At 38.0% G+C, this 21,371-nt stretch overlaps 1 protein-coding gene across 11 annotated transcripts in view; it reads left to right on the forward strand.

Annotated features, from left to right (window-relative positions):
- The window catches only part of LOC309595950 (dolichyl-diphosphooligosaccharide--protein glycosyltransferase subunit MAGT1), a 106,717-nt gene that overhangs the window by 66,713 nt on the left and 18,633 nt on the right, over positions 1-21,371 (forward strand). For 10 of the 11 annotated variants that reach the window (XM_082323560.1, XM_082323567.1, XM_082323568.1 and 7 more), the window contains 10 exons: positions 3,893-4,039; positions 4,228-4,405; positions 8,504-8,641; positions 9,582-9,757; positions 11,585-11,702; positions 15,474-15,604; positions 15,898-15,986; positions 16,156-16,328; positions 19,281-19,434; positions 19,730-19,833. In XM_082323560.1, the coding sequence (XP_082179686.1) occupies positions 3,893-4,039; positions 4,228-4,405; positions 8,504-8,641; positions 9,582-9,757; positions 11,585-11,702; positions 15,474-15,604; positions 15,898-15,986; positions 16,156-16,328; positions 19,281-19,434; positions 19,730-19,833 (1,408 nt within the window). Of the gene's footprint in view, positions 1-1,249; positions 1,335-3,892; positions 4,040-4,227; positions 4,406-8,503; positions 8,642-9,581; positions 9,758-11,584; positions 11,703-15,473; positions 15,605-15,897; positions 15,987-16,155; positions 16,329-19,280; positions 19,435-19,729; positions 19,834-21,371 lie in introns of those variants that run through there. The other variant, XM_082323562.1, reaches the window with a different exon arrangement.

The raw sequence follows: 21,371 nt of genomic DNA on the forward strand, positions 1-21,371 counted from the left end.
CCTTTTTCACTTCGTTATTTCTTCTCTTTGGCTTTACAATTCTTTGCTTCCTGAGATCTTCAGGTTCAAGCCTTCATTGTCACTTCAGCGCATGTTCCTTCTCCTTTACACTGCTGAAGACTACTTTGTAAAAACCTTTAAAACAGAATATTGTAGCGTTTCTTAAAAAAAGATTTCCATGTTTCTTGGTCAAGTGGCTCTTCTGGCACGTTAAAAGTTGCACAGTGAACAACTTATCATTTCTTTTAGTCTTTAAAATCTGAAGCTCAATCCCCATCTTAAAATGTTTCTTCTGAAACTGATCACCCAAGCAGTTGCTGTAAAACAATGTTCGTAGCTCTTTTTCTTGGGCCCCTTATAATCATTGCAGGCCTCAGGAGAAGCTTATGCCCTTGACCTTCAAAAGAGGTAAAAGATCAAAAACGGTTTTCTTGAATTCCCTGCCTCTCAGTATTCGTGCTAGTGCCTTTTCAGGGTAGTCAGGAGTGTTGAATTCCTTCCGTGTTTGCTTGTTTCCAAGTGTCTATCTGTCTATCCAAAATTTTTGGTTTTGCATTTAGCCAGATGTAGCATCACCACAAATAACATGAGCAGAGAACTGGGGTGAGTTGCCTGTCTTACTGTGCTGATGCCCAGTCTGTTCCCACGAATTTCTTTAGCAGAAGTCATTTGAGAGAAGAACCCTTCCCTCTGATTCTGGGAAAGAGAAAGGGGAATCTTTGAGAACGCTGAAGAAGAAAGGAGGGTAACAGCCTTGAAAAGGCCTTCAGAAAAGCAGGGCCACTTTGGTCTCCCTGTCATTGACCTTCATTGATGCTGTGTTTCCTGATTTGTGGAGGAGGGAGATATTCCTGTATCTTTATCAGGACAACTGGCTAGTGAAATGAATTACTGTGAACCTTTTTGATCTCTGGCTTGAGCTGAATCATTAGAAATCTAACTTACAGCTTCTGCTGTAATTGAATTGGAATTGATTAGAACCGATTTCAACTCTGGATCAATCAGGGCCTTGCTGTGCAAGGAGTGGTTCTTAGCTATAAAGTCACTTGACAGGAGATCTGCTTAGTGCTCTGGTGAGTTTGTGACCGGCAAGTCTAGATCACGTTAGCAGCCAGCACTTGCGCAACACTTCATTCTAAATTCTTTCTTCACATGCTCCAAATATGGACGCACTTTACTCATTCCCCGGAGTACAGTCTCTTCTAGCATGGTGATGATGGTTCTCAAAGAGGTTATTTTCTTCCTACAGTGAGGATGGGATCCTCAAAGCGTCTGTGAGGAAATGCCATTTCACCATCCTCTTCCATCTTGGTCAGTTGTGGTAGAAGCTTCCCCATTGGATTGGGAAGCGCTATCACCTGACCTGAAGGCTCAAGATCTGTTCATTCGTAGAGAGGTCAGTATATCAACGTCCTGGAATTCCAAGCTGTATGAAAGATGTCTCAACATTTTTGTGCCGTAGCTAGATTCCTAGTCTGCAAGTGACAACACCCAGCTTTAACGACCTTGTTAGTCACTTAGCAAACAAAATGCTGTAAGATCCTGTTGACATGCAGTTAGTCTTGATGCCTGTGTGTTTGGAATGAGGTGTCTCAGGAGTTTTTACTCTCTGTAGGGCTCACATCTGCCTTGCTAGTTGGTGGTTGGCATCGTCAGCACACCTGGATGCTGCTAGATAGCTGACTTGGCTTGGCTTGAAGTTTTTCGTTATTATTTTTAGAGACCTGAAATGTGCTCCAAGAGAAAAATCTTCAGAGAGAATCTAGCAGGAGGTATCCGTTATTCTTTGCCAGCATTAGCTATGCCTTACTGGGTCAGATGGCTTCCTTATTCTTGTGTCTTCCCTCTAAACCATTGCTACCCAGGATTCTTCAAAAAGTGAAGTTACATGAAAAATACCTAATCCTGCTCTATTCTGACCTAAGTCAGACAAATTTTCTTTAGGACTTTCTGATCCTGAGAGTTGTCTTTCTTGACCTGTGAATTGCAGGCTATAGTCATGGAGCACTTAGGCTGTCATAACATCTTCAGATTCTTTAGATCCCCTAGATTCCTCTGCAAAGAACAGGCTCAAGGGAATCAAGGGAAGTTTGGGTTTTGTGGTTTTCTGATTTGGGGTTTTTTTTGAGTAACACAGAGCTGTAGATGATCAGAGGGACCACGGTCATTCACTACATGCACCGTTTAGGTAAAACAAGCTGTAACCTTGGTTGGTTGTGGTGCACAGCATGTGGACCGTATGTTTTTAAGAACTCCAGCTGCAGTGTACATGGTTTTGCTTTGTTTATGGAAGTTGGGGTGACAGACACAATATTTTGACAATGTACAGTCCTATAGAAGGAGACTTTCATACATGCTTTGAAAGTCACCTTTGAAGAGTATATTTTTACAGGCTTAATTCTAGCTTAGGGTGTTATGGTTCTTCAGGAGTTAATTACAACTTTTACTGGAGATTTGCAATGTTTTGCAGAACTGTTGTGCTTTAATGTAGCAATGCAGTCTGGGTGACTTTGTACGGTTATACTTTACACACTATATACTTTAGTTTGATGAAACATTTCACAGCAGAAGCTATTTTTGTATGTGATCCAGATGTGTTCATGACATTCGTTGTGGCTGTAACTTCTGGAAAATGAAAGAAAGCCACAGTTACAAATATGTATCAAGTATTTTTATGGCTAGTGTTTGTACCTTAGATGGTTGGTTTTTTCCTTATGTGGTCGTTTGCCAGTCCTTCTACTGTACTCCGTAATGCCAGTTCTCGTTAGCTCTTTCAAGAGCTAAATCAACAGTAAGTTTTAGCAGACTTTGCAAACTGCAGAGAAGAATGTCAGTGAAGGATCAGGGAAATAAGGCAACGAGGGACTTGCTGGCTGTCCAGGACACAGGACTTTTGTGATTAGTCTTTCATGGGTAGTTTTTGCATCTGAACATGCAATGCTTTGTCTTGATCGCAAAACCACCAGTAATTCCCTTCGTATTGCAGCATCTAAAAGCAGTTTGCTGCCCAGTGTTCCAAGCATAGTCATGCAGTTTGAAATTACTTTGAACAGCGTACTAAATCAGAGTTGCCAGATACCAAGACTTGATCTGGAAAGAACTTTCGGGATGTTGTACAGTTAAGTGGATTAGAATGCGGTCTTCACCATTAAAAGTCTGGTGTGAGAGCTGGAGCTGCCGTGGGGTCACTGACTCTTCTGCTCCTGGGTTTTTACAGGTTACCTCTAGTCCTATCTTTACTTGCTACTGCTCAAAAACAGGCAGCAGAAACCCTGAGTGACATCAAAAGATTTAAGGTTTTTTCCCAGGCCTCAAGGGGGTGTTACCATCTGCAATACATAGCCAGTCTGACTACAGGCTGAATACTTGGAAAGCGTTTCAATAACCTGCTTCAGAGCTCTTTTGAGAGAATTTGCCAATATGTTGAAAAAAACTTGGAAAACATTGATTTAAGACTGAAGTTCACTTTCAAGAAACTTGATACATTTATGAAGTCCAAAGAGGTGAACTTATTTAATGTTTGAGGCGAATATTGGGAGAAAGCTTAAAAGTGACCTAATAGGAATTTTTAGTTTATGAAAATGATTGGTGAAATATAAAGGGAGGGTTCCTTATTTATGAAGTTGTTCAGCTATCTGATGCGATGCAAAACTGTGTGTATCTCAGTATGTGAAGGATGTATGCAGCCATGTAACACAGTAATAAGTGTATAACTGCAAAATACATGTGTATTAAATTTTAAGCAGTGAGTTGTTTAACAAACAGGAAAAGAATGTTTGAACAAGACTGTTGTTGGTAAGTTCTATATGTGAATATATACTTGTATGCTTCTTTCCTGGTGTTTAATACTCAGTGTTTTATTTGGCATTTTGTCTGTTTTTTCCTCTTGCAGGTAGTCAGCTTTCTTCACACAGTCTTGCTGTGTGACAAGCTGGATTTTCGGACGGCTCTGGTAGTGTGTCCGCTGAACACTGCCTTGAACTGGTTGAATGAGTTCGAAAAATGGCAAGAAGGTTTAGAAGATGATGAAAAATTAGAGGTATAAGGCTTAAAAAGAGTTCTTAAAAACGAAATAACGGAACAGTTTGCGTAATTGGAAAGCTCCACCACTCAAAATAAAGGCTATGTGAAAATCTACTTGCATTAATAAGCCTTAGGTATTTAAAAGTTACACCAGTACTTCGGTATTTTAAGAGAAATTCAAGTATATTGTTCCCTTTTTGAAAGGTCTGTGAACTAGCAACTGTGAAACGCCCTCAAGAGAGAAGCTATATGCTCCAACGTTGGCAAGATGAAGGAGGTGTGATGATAATAGGCTATGAGATGTATCGTAATCTTGCACAAGGCAGGAATGTGAAGAGTAGAAAACTTAAAGAAATATTTAATAAAGCTTTAGTTGATCCAGGTAAGTGAAAATTAATACAAGTATGCATTCTTTTTCTTTTTTTTTTTCTTTTTTTGTTTTGTTTTGTTTCTGATGAAATACAGCATTGGTCTGGTTTATAATTGTACTTGGTGAGCTTGATTTTGTGAAATTTCAAATAATAGTAGGGCTGTGAATTCTGTTCTGACAGACAAAGGGATTCTTCTAATGGGAAAAATAACTTGGTGATTATTGGCATTGGCCAGTTGGAATTGGCATCTCCAGCCCTGCAGAGAGCCTGTTTGAGCAGCTAAAACATTAATTAATTGTCTGCCAGTTTGACTCACTAAATCACATAATTGCTGTGGAGTCAGGGAAGCTCCAGTACAGTAGCTGATGAAATATTTTTGTGATCATGTTGAATTCACAAGCAGCATTTAAGCAATGAGGAAAATGCACTTCTTTCCAGTGGGTTTTCTGACTCCTTCTGTTAATGCTGCAGTTACTAAAAACACAAAAAAAAGGAGAGGAGGCGGGGAACCATGTGCTATCAGTCTTATTCTGTGTCCGATTTGCTCAGGATACTGCATTTGTTGAGAATGTTGCCAGGAAAGTCAAAGCTAGAGAAGAAAAGGTGTGAACTGCCATCTTGAAGTAGTGGTGACGGGACAGTAGCTTTGTATTCAGTGGGTCAATTCTGGTGCAATGACGAGATAAAATGTTATACACTCTCACAGTGATTGATTTTTGTGGGTTTTTTCTATGTCTTTATAGTAATATTGTCCCGTCCGTCATGGATTTGTATTTATGTAGCTTCAAAAATATTGGACTGTGGAGCGAGGTGGCATGTTGGGCAAGCAATTTTATGGAGGAGACACAGTGACTTGTGTAACCTTCCCTGTCCCATCTCTTGTGAATCCCTTGGTTTTACATCCTGCTTATAGATGTGGTTCTATTCTACTTCCAAACCTCTTTAGACAGCTTAGATATAAGCTATATCTGTAACATGATAGAGCAGTGTTCGTGATTAGGTTATTGACTTTTCTAGATTTAATCGAGTTCAGAAACTGCAGCCCACTGAGCCTTGTAGGTTTTGCATAATTTCATATGAACACGGAACCCCCTGTTTTATTCTCTTCCTGGAGTAGTTGGTTGGTAGGATGGAATCAGACCGTTAGGAAAACTAACCTTGAAATAACTCCGTAATTATTTTTATGTTGCTTCAAATCTTTCTCTATTTTCACTAATTACAAAAAGACAAAAGTGTGCATCTGTTGTTGTCCATTAGTTTTTGGAGACATTTGGATTTGCTAAATTGAGGAGAAGTATCTTGCAACGACCATTATTTGTTTCTTGCTATCTTCGGGAATCACAGCATTGGCAATATGGCAGGCTGCCAGTAAAAGAGTTATGAAGCTATGTGCTGGCTTACTGCTGTGACTGTAAATAGGAAAACCTTTGCCTCTGGGAGCATTTTTAATTTAAAAAGTTGCAAATCTGGTATTTGAGCGATAATTTAATGATATCTGTCTGGTTAAAATGAATACTGCTAGGGTAGACATATTCTATAGTAGAAGCTTGTATTGCACTGTATACTACAGAAGAGGGGACCAGAAAGGGAAGGTTTAGCCAAAGTTTATGGGTGGAGAAGTGATTTCATTAATTAACCAGCTCTGCTATGTGAAATAATAGCAGGATTATAAATGCATGCAGAGCAACAAATGGTTTCCCACAATGCTTTGTGCAAATGATGAAATGCTCTTTGGTTTATTGATGGCTGTTGTGCTTTGCTTGCAGCATTTCAATAACTTTGTGATTTTTTTTACTTGTTGCTACTAATAAAAATTCTATTCCTGTTTAAGTTGGAAACTGCGCTTTAATTGGCAGTGGTATGAAGCAGTCATAGGAGGAAAGGGAGAACTGTGTGTAGATTTGCAGCAGAGATCGTTCAAATTAGGTATTATTGCACAGTGTTTTAGCAAAAGAGGGAGGTCATGGAGTTTCCTACTTCTGTCAGGGAGGATATGTCCCTTTCTCATAACTCTTATCTCAGATGAAGAAAATGGACTAAATGTTCCCTTGAGGTCCCTTTAAGTTTTACATTCCTGTATAATATTCTGAGAAATGTTCTGTCCATGATGAATTGCATTCATGTTGTTTTAAGAACAAGGAAAAACCCACAAATTTATGAAAATCCCTGCCACTGAATTGTAGCCAAGATGTTAGTTCAAGATATCAATGCTACATGCCTGCCAAACAAACCACAAATAATTTTACTAAGATAGTTTTTTCATATTTTTACTATCATTCACTTATTCTAAACAACAGTTTTTGAGGTGGGTTTTTTTGTTTTGTTTTTAACTAACCACTTAATGAATCATAGTCTTTGCTGAAACTGATTTCTGGGGTATTTACACAATTTTGATTGCTATATATCATTAAGTCTTCATTATCCTTCTTTTCTAATGTAATTTGATTCTGATTGTAAACATAATGTACTAGATCAAACCTATTTCTGAGAATGATATATTAGTGTGCAAGCTGTCACATCTGGTGGGGAGATGTTGCAAATCCTTGCAAACGCTTCAGTTCCAGAAAACGGCTCCAAACCATCTCAGTAGTACTGTACACTGCATGAACAGCTTGCTTGCAAGATCCTTACTCTTCGGGAGATACTAGAGTGAGGAGGAGAGAAAGCATCTGTAACTATTAAGAGATGTTTTCCTAAAATTAAAGGGAGGCTTTGTATGTAGCCACTCATTGTTTTGCATGCTTTCAAAACTGGGGAAGGTACAAAAGTCGTGAAATAATATGGGGACAATTCCTAATTATCTTCTAGACATGGTTAAATAGACAATTTTTTTTTTTTTCTGCTTGGAAAAAAGTATCTTCTTGATTCCTTTTCTGTTAGCATGTAAGATTCAGATCACTTTTTGACATGTAAAATGGCACGATTGAGCTGACTGGCACTGGCATTAAATCGTGCAAGCGGTCAAAGGGGTAATTGATTCTCTGTTGTTGATCACTGTCCTAGAGTTAATTTTCTTCTTTACAAGGCAGTTTAAAGTAGTCTGAGGAAAACTGTTCTTAGTAAGTTACGAAAGATTAGGTTGTCCATGCTGATAAATACTCCTTTGCCACCTCAAATATCAGCCTGTTTAGAGTGGAATAGATGAACCCAGCTGATGGCTTTGTATATAGCATTTTCCAAAGGTGCACAAACTTGACTTCAGCTGACTTCATGGTTGATAGTACTGGAATTGAGGTCAGGTTTAGATCTGGTAAAACATTCATTCTAAGTTACTAGTTGGATCCTAGAATATCTTTTACTTCTCCTTTCAAGGAAAGGGCTTCCAGAAATTGCCCTAAATCTGAAAACCATTAGGGTATGTAAGTCTGTTCTGCCAAGTTTGGTAGTATTTATCTTAAATGCCAAATTGTAACACTTAATAATTCTGTTAGAGTTGCTTTGCGTACCATGGAAATGTGTTGTGGTGTGGTTTTGACATTCCTTGTGCAACTCACCTAAAACAGCAGTCTAGAATCCTTGGGTTTATCTTCTGGAAGAAAGCTGAGGACATTTCTGCGGTGACTTTGAGCTACAAGGTGGCAATTCACTTGTCTGTAATTCAAATCAGATTTGATTGTGTCTTATCTTATATAAGACTTTTGATTGCACAGTTTATGCCTATTGATACCGACCTGTTGCCTTAATGAAAAATTACTGGTTATCTGATTTTGGGTTTTCTTTAGAATTGACCGAGCACCAGTAGATGGCAGCCTAAGCTGGATTTAAGGCACAATTTTATGAAGTTTTGACAGGGTGAATGGAAATGTAGACATACACACAAGAGCTGCATGGATAGATAATTTTTATAGAAATATATTGCAAAGCTGTATGTAATCTTTCCCGTGAAGACTTTACAAGCAACAGCCCATAGTTTACCAGAATGGCTACTGTGAATGCTTGTGCAAAGGCTGAGTGAGAACCTTAACGGTGCTAAAAAAAAACACCATGAAACACACACACGTTTAAAAAAAAACTTAATAACATTAGTAGAACAAATTTTGGATTCTTTAGGCTGCTAATTTCTTTGTGGTTATAAAAGATGGAAGAGATCTAATGTTATTTCTTTCTAGGCCCCGACTTTGTTGTTTGTGATGAAGGGCACATACTAAAAAACGAAGCATCTGCTGTTTCTAAGGCAATGAATTCTATTCGATCTAGGAGAAGAATAATTCTTACAGGAACACCACTGCAAAATAATCTTATAGAATGTGAGTAGTTCTCTGGTTTAAGAAGTGTTTATTTCCTCGAATATACTTTTGACTTTCAGCAATATATAGGTAGATTTAACTTGATTAGAAGAATTTGATACAGTGAAGCTGTTTGCTAGGTTTCTATAGCTAAAAAAACCCTAACAATCTGGTTTTGCATTTTGCATTTTAAGTCATTGTCTCAAGATGTGGCTCCATGATAGTTTAAGCCAAATTAAAATGAAGCCGTTGGGAATCTGGCCTCTCCTCCATCCTTTCCCTTGGCGTGGCCTTACATACATCTGATTCCTCAGGGAGCCTGCATGAGGAGTATCAGAAAATGAACAATGCAGAATTGAATAGCTTTCTGACAGTTTAGTTCCTTGATCTGGCTAACCAAAGGATCAGATGAGTCTCAGCATGTCAAGAGGGGCAGGGAGAGAATGTTCAGAGGGGAAATGGGTGGACTAGGTCTTGCAACAGCACCAATTTAAATTGTTTTAAACCATTGCAGAGCAGTGTTCTCAGTGAACTTACTAAACAGTGATTTATGTTACTGTCTTGGGAATTTCTTTATAAACTAGCTTGTAACATTTGCTCCTGTTTTTTAATATGCTGTAATGTTTTTTTCCTATTGATTATATGCTTTTGAATCTATTTAAAAATCTTTGCAAATACAAATTTGTTACATGATTGCTTTGGTGTACAGCAGTTTTCAAACTCTGTGTAACAAACATGATGAGGTAGTTTTAAATTTGACGTGCAATTTAGAAGCTACATCTGTGCCTAGAGTGTGTGTCACTTTAAGATGCCCTTTCTGGAGAAAGTTGGGGTTGTTCAGGTTTTTTTGCTCAACAGAAAGTTCTCGGTTTGAGATATGACACATTTATTTTCTGTTAGAATTAATGCCAGTACTGTACTTTCCATTTTGAACAACGCGAGTCTGATCTTTTTGTCCTAGATCACTGCATGGTTAACTTTATTAAGGAGAATTTGCTTGGTTCAATTAAGGAATTCCGAAATCGATTTATAAATCCAATTCAGAACGGTCAGTGTGCAGACTCAACTCTGGTAGATGTCAGAGTAATGAAGAAGCGTGCACATATTCTCTATGAGATGTTAGCTGGATGCGTTCAGGTAAGAAGAGTTTTACTATAATTACTTGAATTAGCTGCAGGGAGGGGGAGGCATTATTTCATCTCATTCTGATAGAAGCACTCAAAGGCCTGTAGTCTTGCTATTTGAGAGCTCCACTGAATCCAGCTATTACTCTTGACTTAAATATTTTCACTAATTACTAGATCTCTGCATTATTTATTGTGACTAGAAAAACTTAACAAAAATGTCATAGCTTTTATCCAAATGTCAGTGTATCCTAAGCAGGACATACAGGTATATTAGGGAATACAGCTGTTTTCCTGCTAGGAGACTAGAAAATTACATGGTAGAGTAGGACATCAGTTGCTTTGAAATATTCTCTTTTAATTCCATATGCACATTTAAAGAAGACACATTTAAAAACTCAACTGCCTTAAAAATCGCACAGAAAGTTGGTGATCCATGGCTTGTCACTTGGTTCTGAATTCCTTTTTTTTCTGATTTGTGAGAATCAGAACAGTGGGGAAGAGGAGAGAAGATTAATCAGGTCCAAAAGGGTGAAGAACTTGTTACCTTAGAGACCTTAGATGAAAAAAACGAAACAAAACTGCCTAGATTTCCAGAATGAGGGCTGGATTCCTTGCTCTTCAGCTAACCTGCTGTGGCATTGCACCTCGTGTGCTATCAGCACGATGTTACTGCTCTTCTCCTCTATAAACCCAGGCACCGGCAGCCTGATCAAAGGTGTGATGCTTAGGTGCCCCTTCCTGGCTCTGCAGGTGTTGGTAGTTGATTAAATAGTCCAAGTGGGCATAGTGGGATAGTCCCACAAGCAGATATTGCTTTCTCCTTGAAAGGCATAAAAAGGTTGATGGCAGTGTGTAAGGCTGGTAAAGGATCTCCCATCATAAAATTACAACCTTGGAAATATGAGTAGTAGTGAGAGATAGCGTACATAATTCTACACATCTATTCAGCAGTACGGGAACACAAACCAAAAGACAGAACGAGAAGAGGAACATAAGTAGCAAGTAAATCTTACGTGCCTTCAGATGCTGGGCACCCCGTGGTTGTGCAGCATCGGACGGAGCCCAGATGGATTTTCTCACAGCGCGCTGCGCAGAGCAGATCCTGTCCGTAGAGCACAGCTCTCCCTTTTGGTCATTTGAGCTGCTCTGTAATTTCCTTAGAAGAAAACAACTCTGTTCCTGACGGATGTTCTCGTGAGAGCTTCGTGCTGTGCTTCTAGATAACAACAAGGCCATGCAGGTGGCATAATCGCCAGTAGCAAGTGGGAGCTGCCTGCAGGCTCCTCTGTTGCAGGGAGCTGGCTTTGGATGAAGTGGAGAGAAGTGGACTAGCGTAAGAGTCAAGAAAACTGAAAACAAGTAAACTTTGCATTGCTCCAAGCAAGTATTCAGAAACTATGTACTCTAAACCAGAAAATGGTTAACCTGAGTGTGAGTGAGTTCATCTGTGATACAAACATTGATATTAGCTGCTTGACTTAGCCACGCTTTCATAAAAAAAGAGTTCTAGTATTTTTAAAAAAACCCACAAAAGTAGTTACCAGAGCAGCTACTGAAGTTGCAGTCAGCTTTGCAAGGACTTGGAACTGGGACAAGGTTAACAGGTCATATACTTTTGACCAGACAACCACATTTACTAGGTAAGATGGGCTTCTGCAGACAGTGCCTGTAATTGGATTGTATTTAGTGGGCTATTTTTTTCCCTTTGTGGTTGGAAAGCATCTGAATCATTATAATTTATGCACGGTGCTTTGTCGTTTAAGATGCCAGAAGTTCTTAAGTTCTCAGTAGTCGTTTTCATGTTTATATAACTAAAGTACTGTTTGTAAAATTACAGAGGAAAGATTACACAGCATTAACAAAGTTCCTCCCACCAAAATATGAGTATGTTCTAGAAGTTCGAATGACACCTATTCAGTGCAAACTCTACCAGTACTACTTGGATCATTTGACAGGTATGTGCCTACAATTCTCTCGGGTAGCAAGACTGATGGTCATTTAATGGCTTTTTGCCATAGTTGGTAGGTCAGGGTTTTTTTAATATGTATTATTGGCTCTATAGATGTGTTTTTCTGCTTCCTGTAAGATTTACCTTAGCTCTGAAACTTGAATTCTAGGAAAACATTTGGTTGCACATAAAAATATTTTTTTGAGGAATAATAATATTTGCATCTCTGAACAGTAGTCCACCTTCAGGTTTTGCTTCATCTGTCTTTTCTTCCTTTTCTAAACATAAAACGTAATTGATTTAATGTCTTACTCTTCCAAGACATATGATACTGACTGTAAGACTGGAGGGAGAGAATGCAAAATTGAGATGTACTGGTGTAAGTGCACAGCCAAGCCTTGCAGTTTCCTTTTGTCATTATGCTAGCTGAAGCTGTTATTTGTCAAATACTGGCTTTTTTGTGGAACTATCTCTTCCTTTGTTCTCAAAACCCACAAGTCTTGTTTTTGCAATGACCATGTTTTTCATAAGCTTTCAGTGGGGTCTTCACTGGTCTGTCTTGGGGACTTGCATCTTCCCAATAAAATGTAAATTTGTTTAATTGAATAGGTGTATAAAGAAAAAAAAAATATGTTGCTGTGGGCTGGTGTGCTGTTCACTTATATTAGAGATAAGCCACTGCAGCTTGTAATTTTAGTATATCAAGGTACTGGAATATCAGCACTTTTAAATGATACACACACATGTGCCACATAGACTACTAGAACGGTCATCTCAAGGAACTCTTAGTGAGGTTTTCTGTACCGTCATGCTTCATGCAGCCAGATTCCTCAGCAGCAGTTTTTGGGTTCTGGAGCAATTCTGTTTTTTTAAATACCATTTATAATAATTGACTTAATGATCAGGGTTGAGTTCCATAGTCAAGAATGTTTAAGACACTGTTAGGATTTTGTCTAAAGCTTGAAGCGTGTATTCACTTTTTGCAGTGATTACAAAATGTATTCCATAGTCTGTTGTGCCAGTTTATTATATTTTTTTTTTTCCACTTGCTAAGCCACCTGTCTCAAAATGCCTGTCCGTTGCTGATGGATTTTCTTTTTTTTTTTTCCCCCACTATTTTTTTCTATTCTGGTTACTCTCCCAAGTTTAATTACAAGAAAGATGAATTGTATCTCAAATTATGCTATGATTTATAACAGTATGAAATTCACTGTGTTGTCTTAATGACGTTAGATTCTGGATAGTGCAGTTTGTGATCTCCTAGATAAACTGCCAGCTAGACTTCATTTCCCCAGTTCTGTTGTCTGCTGCCTCTGTTTGGTTAAGTTACAGAAGGAAAGAGTTCTGAAGGACCAGTGAAAGTAATTTCACTTCTACTGATACCTCCAGTAATAACTGGATGCCTAAATGCCAACTGCCCCCTTTGCCCTTTTACTCTAAAGGAGTAAAAACTTTGTGTTTTATTTTAAAAAATTTAACCAAAACAAACAAACCCTTCCTCTTACCTTAATAGTACTTCAAAACAGTATATAAACAAGCCCAAACCTTTATGTGCAGTGCTGGTTCCTAATCAGTTCTGTACTGCAGTCTGTTCTGTGTTCGCTCTTCTTTAAGTAATGTTCTGAAAAGCAGGTTATTTGTGTTGTGTTTATTTCTGCATCATGCTAAATGCCTCCCAAAAGCTAGTAGCTTAACAGTGATAAGCATTAGCTATTTACTGTACAGGCATGCATCAAATGATTTAGGTTAAATCTTTGTAGCTCTTCATAGGAACTTCTTAATCACAACAGTTGCGGCAGTTTGGTAGGTTATCTTTAGCCTATTTCCAGTACAAAGCAGGCCTGGTTTTGTCATTTCAGACTCTCCCAACGTTGGCTTTTTTCATCTGCCATGGTTTTAGATGGCAATGTAAATCTCTTACAGACCATTGATTAGCGTTAGGGCTAGCGCTGTATGTTCACAACTGGTTTTTTTTCTTCCTTTTTACAGCAGTCTTTACATACAATGGCTTTCAGTAGCTTTTTTTAATAAGGCAGGCAGCAGATCAGAGGAAGTAGCCCCCAGTCCAGTGGCCACTAAAGTTAAGGGAAAGGTTTGCTCTGGCGAAAAGCCTATTACAGTAGCAACTTTGCGACATTGTCGAAGCCATTAATTTATTAACAGGTTGTATGTGTAATTAACTATAAGAAAATGCACTGCCTGACAGGTTGTTTCATTAATCTGCCTAGACTTTAAGGGCTCAACAAAATTATTTGAGTTCAACTAAGCTTGCATTTGTCACAAGGGCTTGTACTGTTTCATGCCTTACCGGGCCTCTGTGGGCTGCTTAAACTCCCTACACGAGTAGAAAGCGTTATCTGCTTTCTCTGTCTTCATCTTGGGTTGGTGTCCTGCCACTTTGGTCAGCTTAGTCGGTGCCAGGGACAATATGAGAAAGAAGAGGGGAAACGAGAAAGGAAAGACAAGCGGCCTCTTTTAGAGAGGAAAAAGCTGTCTAAGCTAACCATGGCTCGTGTTTTCAGAGCAGATCTCTGTGCTGGTTGCTGATGCCCACATTAATTCTTTGCATCACTTTTGTATTTCAAAAGAAGACTACGTGCTTTCTGATTTTCATTAAATAAAAAAGGGAGTCTTGCTACTGAAGATAAATATAGAAGGGGAATTGCTGCTTCTCACCTGCAGATTTTTAAAATGACGTTTTTCTGTGCACTGTAGCAGGCATAAACTAAAATATGCATTTTAGATGTGATTTTACCAAGTTTTTCCTTCATTTAATGAAAATGATACAGTTTTCCTTCACTTCTGTAATATAGAAAATTAAGAAGTGTATAGGACTTGTTAATTGGAAACTTGTTAACAGCAGGTTTCTCTGTGATATGAGCTCAGGTTTAGGGAAGTCAAGTCTTAAGAATTTCTGTCGTCCTTACAATTCCATTTCCCACAGTCATAGGGGAGCACAAATGGGAAGATACTTGAAGCTGTTGTATGATTGAAACGTAGCAAGAACTTGCTTTGTTAAAATATTTGTACTCTGTAGACATTTACTGGGACTGTCTTGTGCATTGAGAAGATGCACCAAATAAGCTTTTTACCCGTCTTGCCGTAGACATTTGATGACTGTGATGCAAGAAATACTATTTTCTTGCAGGTATACATGCCTTAAATTATGCATATAATAAACATGAAAAACAATCTGTTTCAAGAACCTAAAGTTAATGTGCTGCTTAATGAGAAATGGAGACTGCAAAAAAGAAATTTTAACTGTGTGAACATTGTGCTGCTTTGCACTAATTTGTGCTTGGACAATGAAAAGATAGGCTGGGCTTTTTTAGATTTGTTATTGTAACAGTATACTACAGCATTACGAATCATTAAATAAAGGTAGCTCAAAATAGTAAGCCAAATTCATTGAAACCTAAATGCAAATTTTATTTTGTGTTTTCTACCTTGGGCTGCTTCTGTAAAACCTAAAGAGACATGACTGTCCTTTTAAGAGGATTTGGATTCATTCCTATGCTGAGGAGAAATGTGCTTTTATGTAAAAATGTAATCATGTTTCTCATTATCAAGAAAAAGGGGAAAATCTAATTTTGACAACTTTAACTAGGAAAAAAATGCCTGTGACTCAGTAATTTGACCTCTTTTACAAGAGACGTTACAATATGATGTGCATCTGGAAAGAACGCTCAGTACTGCACTAACGGATTGTTCAAAGGGGGAACGGTATGTGGCAAACTTACTTCAAGGTTTCATTCTAAAACCTGAACTTTATTGTCAGGTGTAGGTAGTGGCAATGAAGGTGGAAGAGGCAAAGCTGGAGCTAAACTATTCCAGGATTTCCAGATGTTGAGCAGAATCTGGACTCACCCTTGGTGTTTGCAGCTGGACTATATTAGCAAAGAAAATAAGGTAAATTAGATATATCAAAATACTCTCTATTGAGAACTTTCCAAATAAGCTTTGCCAAATGCTAGGTAAAGTTTCGTCAAATTAATGGAAATCTTTGTTGCTGTGGGGTAATTTTGCTGCTGTTTTTGTCATATTTTTGTTTCTGGGTATGTGTCATTCTTAAAACATTTTACAAGGCCAATCCTTTGTAGAACTTACCATTGTTTAAATGAAGAATAAGCAGATGGCTAAAGGTTTAATAAAAACGTCTGGATAAGCATACTTAATAAAATTTCTGTTTTTTCTCTTTTGAGGGCTATTTTGATGAAGACAGTCTGGATGAGTTCATAGCTTCAGATTCCGATGAAACTTCAATGAGCTTAAGTTCTGATGATTATGCAAAGTAATTGAGCTTTTATTTGTTGTTGTTTGTTGGACTTATTTCCCTAATAGACCTTAAGTGATTTCTATAAAAGTGAATGTTGATTTTCTGTTTGATGTATCTGTTAGAATATGTTCTCTAGCAGTGGAATTTTTAAAAACTAATGGGGTGTACAATGTTACCTTTCTAGGAAAAAAAAATCCAAGGGGAAAAAAGTGAAGAAAGAGTGTAGCTCAAGCGGAAGCGGCAGTGATAATGATGTTGAAGTCATTAAAGTCTGGAATTCAAGATCTCGTGGAGGTGGAGAAGGAAATGCAGAAGAACTTGTAAACAACCCTCCATCTGTTACAAAATCAGATGAAGGTGAGTATAATATATCCAAGTCAGTAAAACACAAGGCGGCTTCATTTTGCAAAAGGCGATTTGAGAGGGCTGTCAGGAATTCTGCTTGGTTGCAAAATGGCAAATTCCTTAATTCCATGAACTGCTTCTGTGCTTAACAGCTCCCGCTACTTCTAATAATGTGCTGGAAAAACAAGGGGCATCAATTTAGAACTCCAGAGTCTTGCGGCAGGGAAGCGGCACAGTTAATTTTTTTAACTCATAAGTACAAAATGATACAAAGTTAAAGGAACTGTGCTGCTTTTCATCTCTTTTTAAACATATTGGTGAAAGATTAATGGAAAGATTAAGAAATGCTTGTCACTCATTGTTGCACCTGGAATTTGAAATGGATTTTGAGCAAGCAGATATAATGCAGCAGGAATACAAGACCTTTTTAAAGATTGTTATTCAAACTACTTAAATCCATACGTTTCATTTTTGGATTCTTCATTAATAATCTAGCTTTTGTCTTGTACCTAGTATCATAGAGCTAGTTTTCTGATTGTATCATTTATTGTGTGTCTAATGACTTTCCCTAAGTAAATGATTTTTTGGGGACAGTTAAGGTGAAAATTTTTTTGGTCCCTGTCCCAATGACAAACATATTGTAAATGTGTAGGGGGAAGAGTGTGAGTGTGTGTGTGTGTGTGGTGGTTTAACCCCAGCCAGTGACTAAGCACCACGCAGCTGCTCGCTCACTCCCCTCTCCTTGGCGGGATGGGGGAGAGACTCGGAAGAGTAAAAGTGAGAAAACTCCTGGGTTCAGATAAGAACAGTTTAATAATTGAAATAAAATAAATTAGCGGTAGTCATAATAATATACAAAGCAAGTGATGCATGATGCAATTGCTCACCACCCGCCAAGCGATGCCCAGCCTGTCCCTGAGCAGCAGTTCCCCGCTCCCAGCCAAATCCCGCCCAGTTTCTATACTGGTCATGATGTCATATGGTATGGCATAGCCCTTTGGCCAGTCTGGGTCAGCCATCCTGGCTGTGCCCCCTCCCAGCTTCTTGTGCACCGGGCAGAGCAGGGGAAGCTGAAAAGTCCTTGACTTAGTGTAAGCACTGCTCAGCAACAACTAAACCATCAGTGTGTTATCAACGTTATTCTCACACTAAATCCAAAACACAGCACTATACCAGCTACGAGGGAGAAAATTAACTCTATCCCAGCCAAAACTGGGACAGTGTGTCTGTGTAAAATACATACACATACAGATTACATGTATTAAAGTAACTACTTGCATTATAGGCAGGGTGAGTTTCTGTCTCTGGATAACTTAAATGTTTACCTCTCTCACGCAGCCTTGTTCAATTTAATGTAGGTACAGAATTTCTAAACAAACATTTGATGCTGCACCGGACAAGGTTTGTGGGCAGACTTTGTATCTCATGGCAGCTGTTGGAGGCCCTTCTGCAAAGTTTAGGGGTGAAGATAGAAATAAATAGGTCACATAAACAGGATTTTCCCTCAGCACATCTAGGTCTCTTAGTTGGTTAACTTGTTCATTCTTTGTTCTTGTCTTGAAAAATACATTCTTTAAAAGCTTGTATGAAGGAAGGCTCAAATGTGAGTTCTGTCAAGATCAGTTCTGTCTTGAACCTGCAATTTACTGGTGTGTCACGATTGATTTGCAGTGCATAGTCTGAAAATGTAAATGTTTTGAATTATTCATGAGACAGAAGGTTTCTCCTACTATGTAAGTAAATATTTCAGTAGATCAAAGTTTGTATGTGAAAAAAGTTAGTGTTATAAATCTAATTAATTAATTTTTATCACTAATGCAAAGGATGTTAAAGTGAAGATCATAGAAATACGATAAAAGAAATTACGTAATGTAAATCAAGGTAATTCATGGTTCTTGTCTGCCTTTCTGCTTCTGATTATAATGCTGAATATATGCTTTCTCCTGGTTGAATTCAGAATAAACATAACGGGAATATCATTAAAGATCGGAATGTAAAGACCTTCTGCGTGGGTGATGCAGACCCCAGCAGACTTGTTCAGCTAGGTGCATAGGGATTTTGGTGTATTTTTACAATGACAAACTGAATTTTGTAATTCGTTCTAGTACTTCTACATTTTTGAGGGGTTAAGTCAAATTAACGAAATTAACTTGTAAGATAGTAACATGTTAAAAATGGGATTTTTCCCATGTATGTATTTTACAGGTTCTGTTACTGTAATAGTGTGTTAGCAGATGAGCAGACAAGAAACTTGCTTAAAGAACTTTGCAAAAAGGCAGCATATGATGGTGGAATTTGTTTGGTTTTTTCCCTATTGTGAATTAATGTAAAAGGCGGGGGGAGTTACTTTTTTTTCCTATATGCTAATGTTGTCTTCTAAATTAGCTTAGGGAAAAAAGCTCCTAAATCTGAGCCTGAGAGAAGTAAGAGGAGATGATTTACTGGTTTCATCTTAAACACCTGTACTATTGTAACATTTGGAAGCTTTCTTCCGGAGGGTTCATCTTGATAGATGAACTAGGTAACCCAGAAGACCACTCTCTTTCCAACAATTTCAGATGTTTGTTTGAGATTCAGAATAATTTTCTTTATGGAAAGCTTCTTTTCAGTGTCTCTAACATTTATGGATGAGTTTTCGAAGATGCGTACTTGTTGGAAACAAAGGTGTTGATAAATACTCTTGGTGAAAGATGGAGATGGTAGAACTATTTGTCCAAATATCCTGCAACACAAAAAGGGGATTTGTGACTGTTATTGATGACTTGTGCTAGTGATAACCGCTAATCTGGTAATTGCTAATAGTGCAAACACAATTTTTTCTTTGCCTATTTAACTCTTTTCATACCAGTTAAGGCTAGTAATGAGGTAACAATTCTGTAGTTCAGATGTTTCAAAGCATTTAAATGGAGACCATGCCTTTATCTTTTAAATTTTTTTTTTTTTTTTTTACTTTGTTTTTTACAGGTAAAGCTACATCCTCTTCCAACCCTGGTAGCCCAGCACCAGATTGGTACAAAGATTTTGTCACTGATGCAGATGCTGAAGTGTTGGAACATTCTGGGAAAATGGTGCTCCTCTTTGAAATTCTTCGAATGGCAGAGGAGCTTGGAGACAAAGTGTAAGTCGGTTCTAGAAATATTTTTAATGACCTTATAAATATGTTAGTCTGACAGTGTTCTTCATTCAGTCTTCATAATGCTGTAGCTCATTTTTCTGAAGCAAGTGTGCATGCTGCATTCATTTTTATACGTGAGTTTTCCCATACGTGCATGTACGCCACCAAAGTCTTCGTGTCCAGAAAGGCTGTTTGTTTCGAAGGTAGTATCAGAGTGAGGAGGGAAGAAAAATAAAACAATACAATAATTAAAGTAACCTCAGAGGTGAATTTTGTGTTTCCCTGTTTTTGTTTTCAGCCTAGTGTTTAGCCAGTCCCTAATATCTCTGGATTTGATAGAAGATTTTCTGGAGCTGGCGAACAGGGAGAAAACTGACAAAGAGAAGCCTCCTATTTATAAAGGTGAGCATCAACCTGGAGCAATTGCAAAGCTAATAAGTCTTCTACAAGTCTCTATCAGTCCAAAGGGGAATGGATTTGAAATAATTGTTTCCATTGGAAGTATTCTGTGCTCCATACTGTTCCTGAAGCTGGCAGGATTAGTGGTCTCCTCTGCAGGTGGTCTCTGGTATCCCATTATGGACTCTTGTGTCTGATTTCATTCTGTATCATCTGTGCTTAATATAGCCTAAGCAGTTTAAGTGTTCATCATCTGAAAGGAGAGAAGGCATTTTGTTAAATTCTGTACAAAAGTGATGTTCTGTGCTGATGCGTGGCAAATTCTGATCTTTCCTACTGGGAGAGAGATAATGAAAGGAAATTAGACTACTTGAAAACAGTGTGTAGAACATGCAATATGTAAATTTAGGCTTTATCTGTACTGCAGTAGATTATTTTATGGATTTCATAAGGGAGCGAAGTATTGAATTAATTATTATCCTAGTGGTGCTCAAATGGCGAGGAATTTCTCGCTAGCCAGACACGTCCTCTGTGTAGGCTGTTTCTTCTCTTTACTCTCTGAGGTCCTCCCAGAGCTCCCGATGATGATGTACTTCATCTTTATGTGAAGTGTCAGTTCCCAGTACGTGTTGATTGAAGAATTCCTTTGAATCTGCCATTCCTTTCAAATATCTTATTTCTAAGTGTAAACATGTTGAACAGTTGCACAAGAGAAATGTGACTTAGTGATACCAACACCATAGTTAGATGAAGATCTCCAGTATCTCTCTCTCTCACAGATTTATTGTTTCTGGCTGTTGCTTCCTTAGCTTCTGAACATTTGTCATCTTGAGATGTTATGAACTGTCTGTATTTTATGGAGTTTGTGTCTTTAGTCTGAGATAACGTTTTAAGGGGTGGGTTTTTTTCATTTCTGGTAGTTCTTTTGGTAAGCAATTAGACTGTGTATCATAGGAAGACTCACCATATAGAGACCTTCCTGACGTAACTCAACAATCTGTTTCTCATAATTGACTGCACTGAACAGTGCTGTCTCCTAAAAATGCTATTTTCTTTATAATTGATGGCACAGTGGGGTTCATTTTGTGTACATATACCTTGATGGCCAAAGAAAATGAAAGGTTACTTGTGAATTAGGGAGAGAAGAAAATCTTCTATCAGCTGTAATTATTTTTTTCCCCCCATCTGGCGAGAAGTAGCCATAACTCACAAGGTAATTAAACTCAAAAAGATTTTTCTGAATTTCAGTTCCAAAATTATTAGACCTTGGCTTTTGAAATCTCCTTTTGAGCATTTACTTATGAATGCTGTCTGTATGGGAGAGCCTTCTTATACTAATTGTGTAACATGAAGCTACACAGATCAATTAGAAAAATACAATTAGTACTATAACGCCTAAAGATTACATGTAGTTACTTTCTAAAATTAACTTTGGCTCCAAGTAAAGGCGTATGTCTACATATGCAACTACAAATAGTGAAAAATAAGAGGAACTGCCCCAGAAAAGCTCAGGTCTTTTCAAATACTTCAATTAAAATTTA

This window comes from Platalea leucorodia (assembly GCF_965183815.1).
Source record: "Platalea leucorodia genome assembly, chromosome: 10".
Classification (NCBI taxonomy): domain Eukaryota; kingdom Metazoa; phylum Chordata; class Aves; order Pelecaniformes; family Threskiornithidae; genus Platalea; species Platalea leucorodia.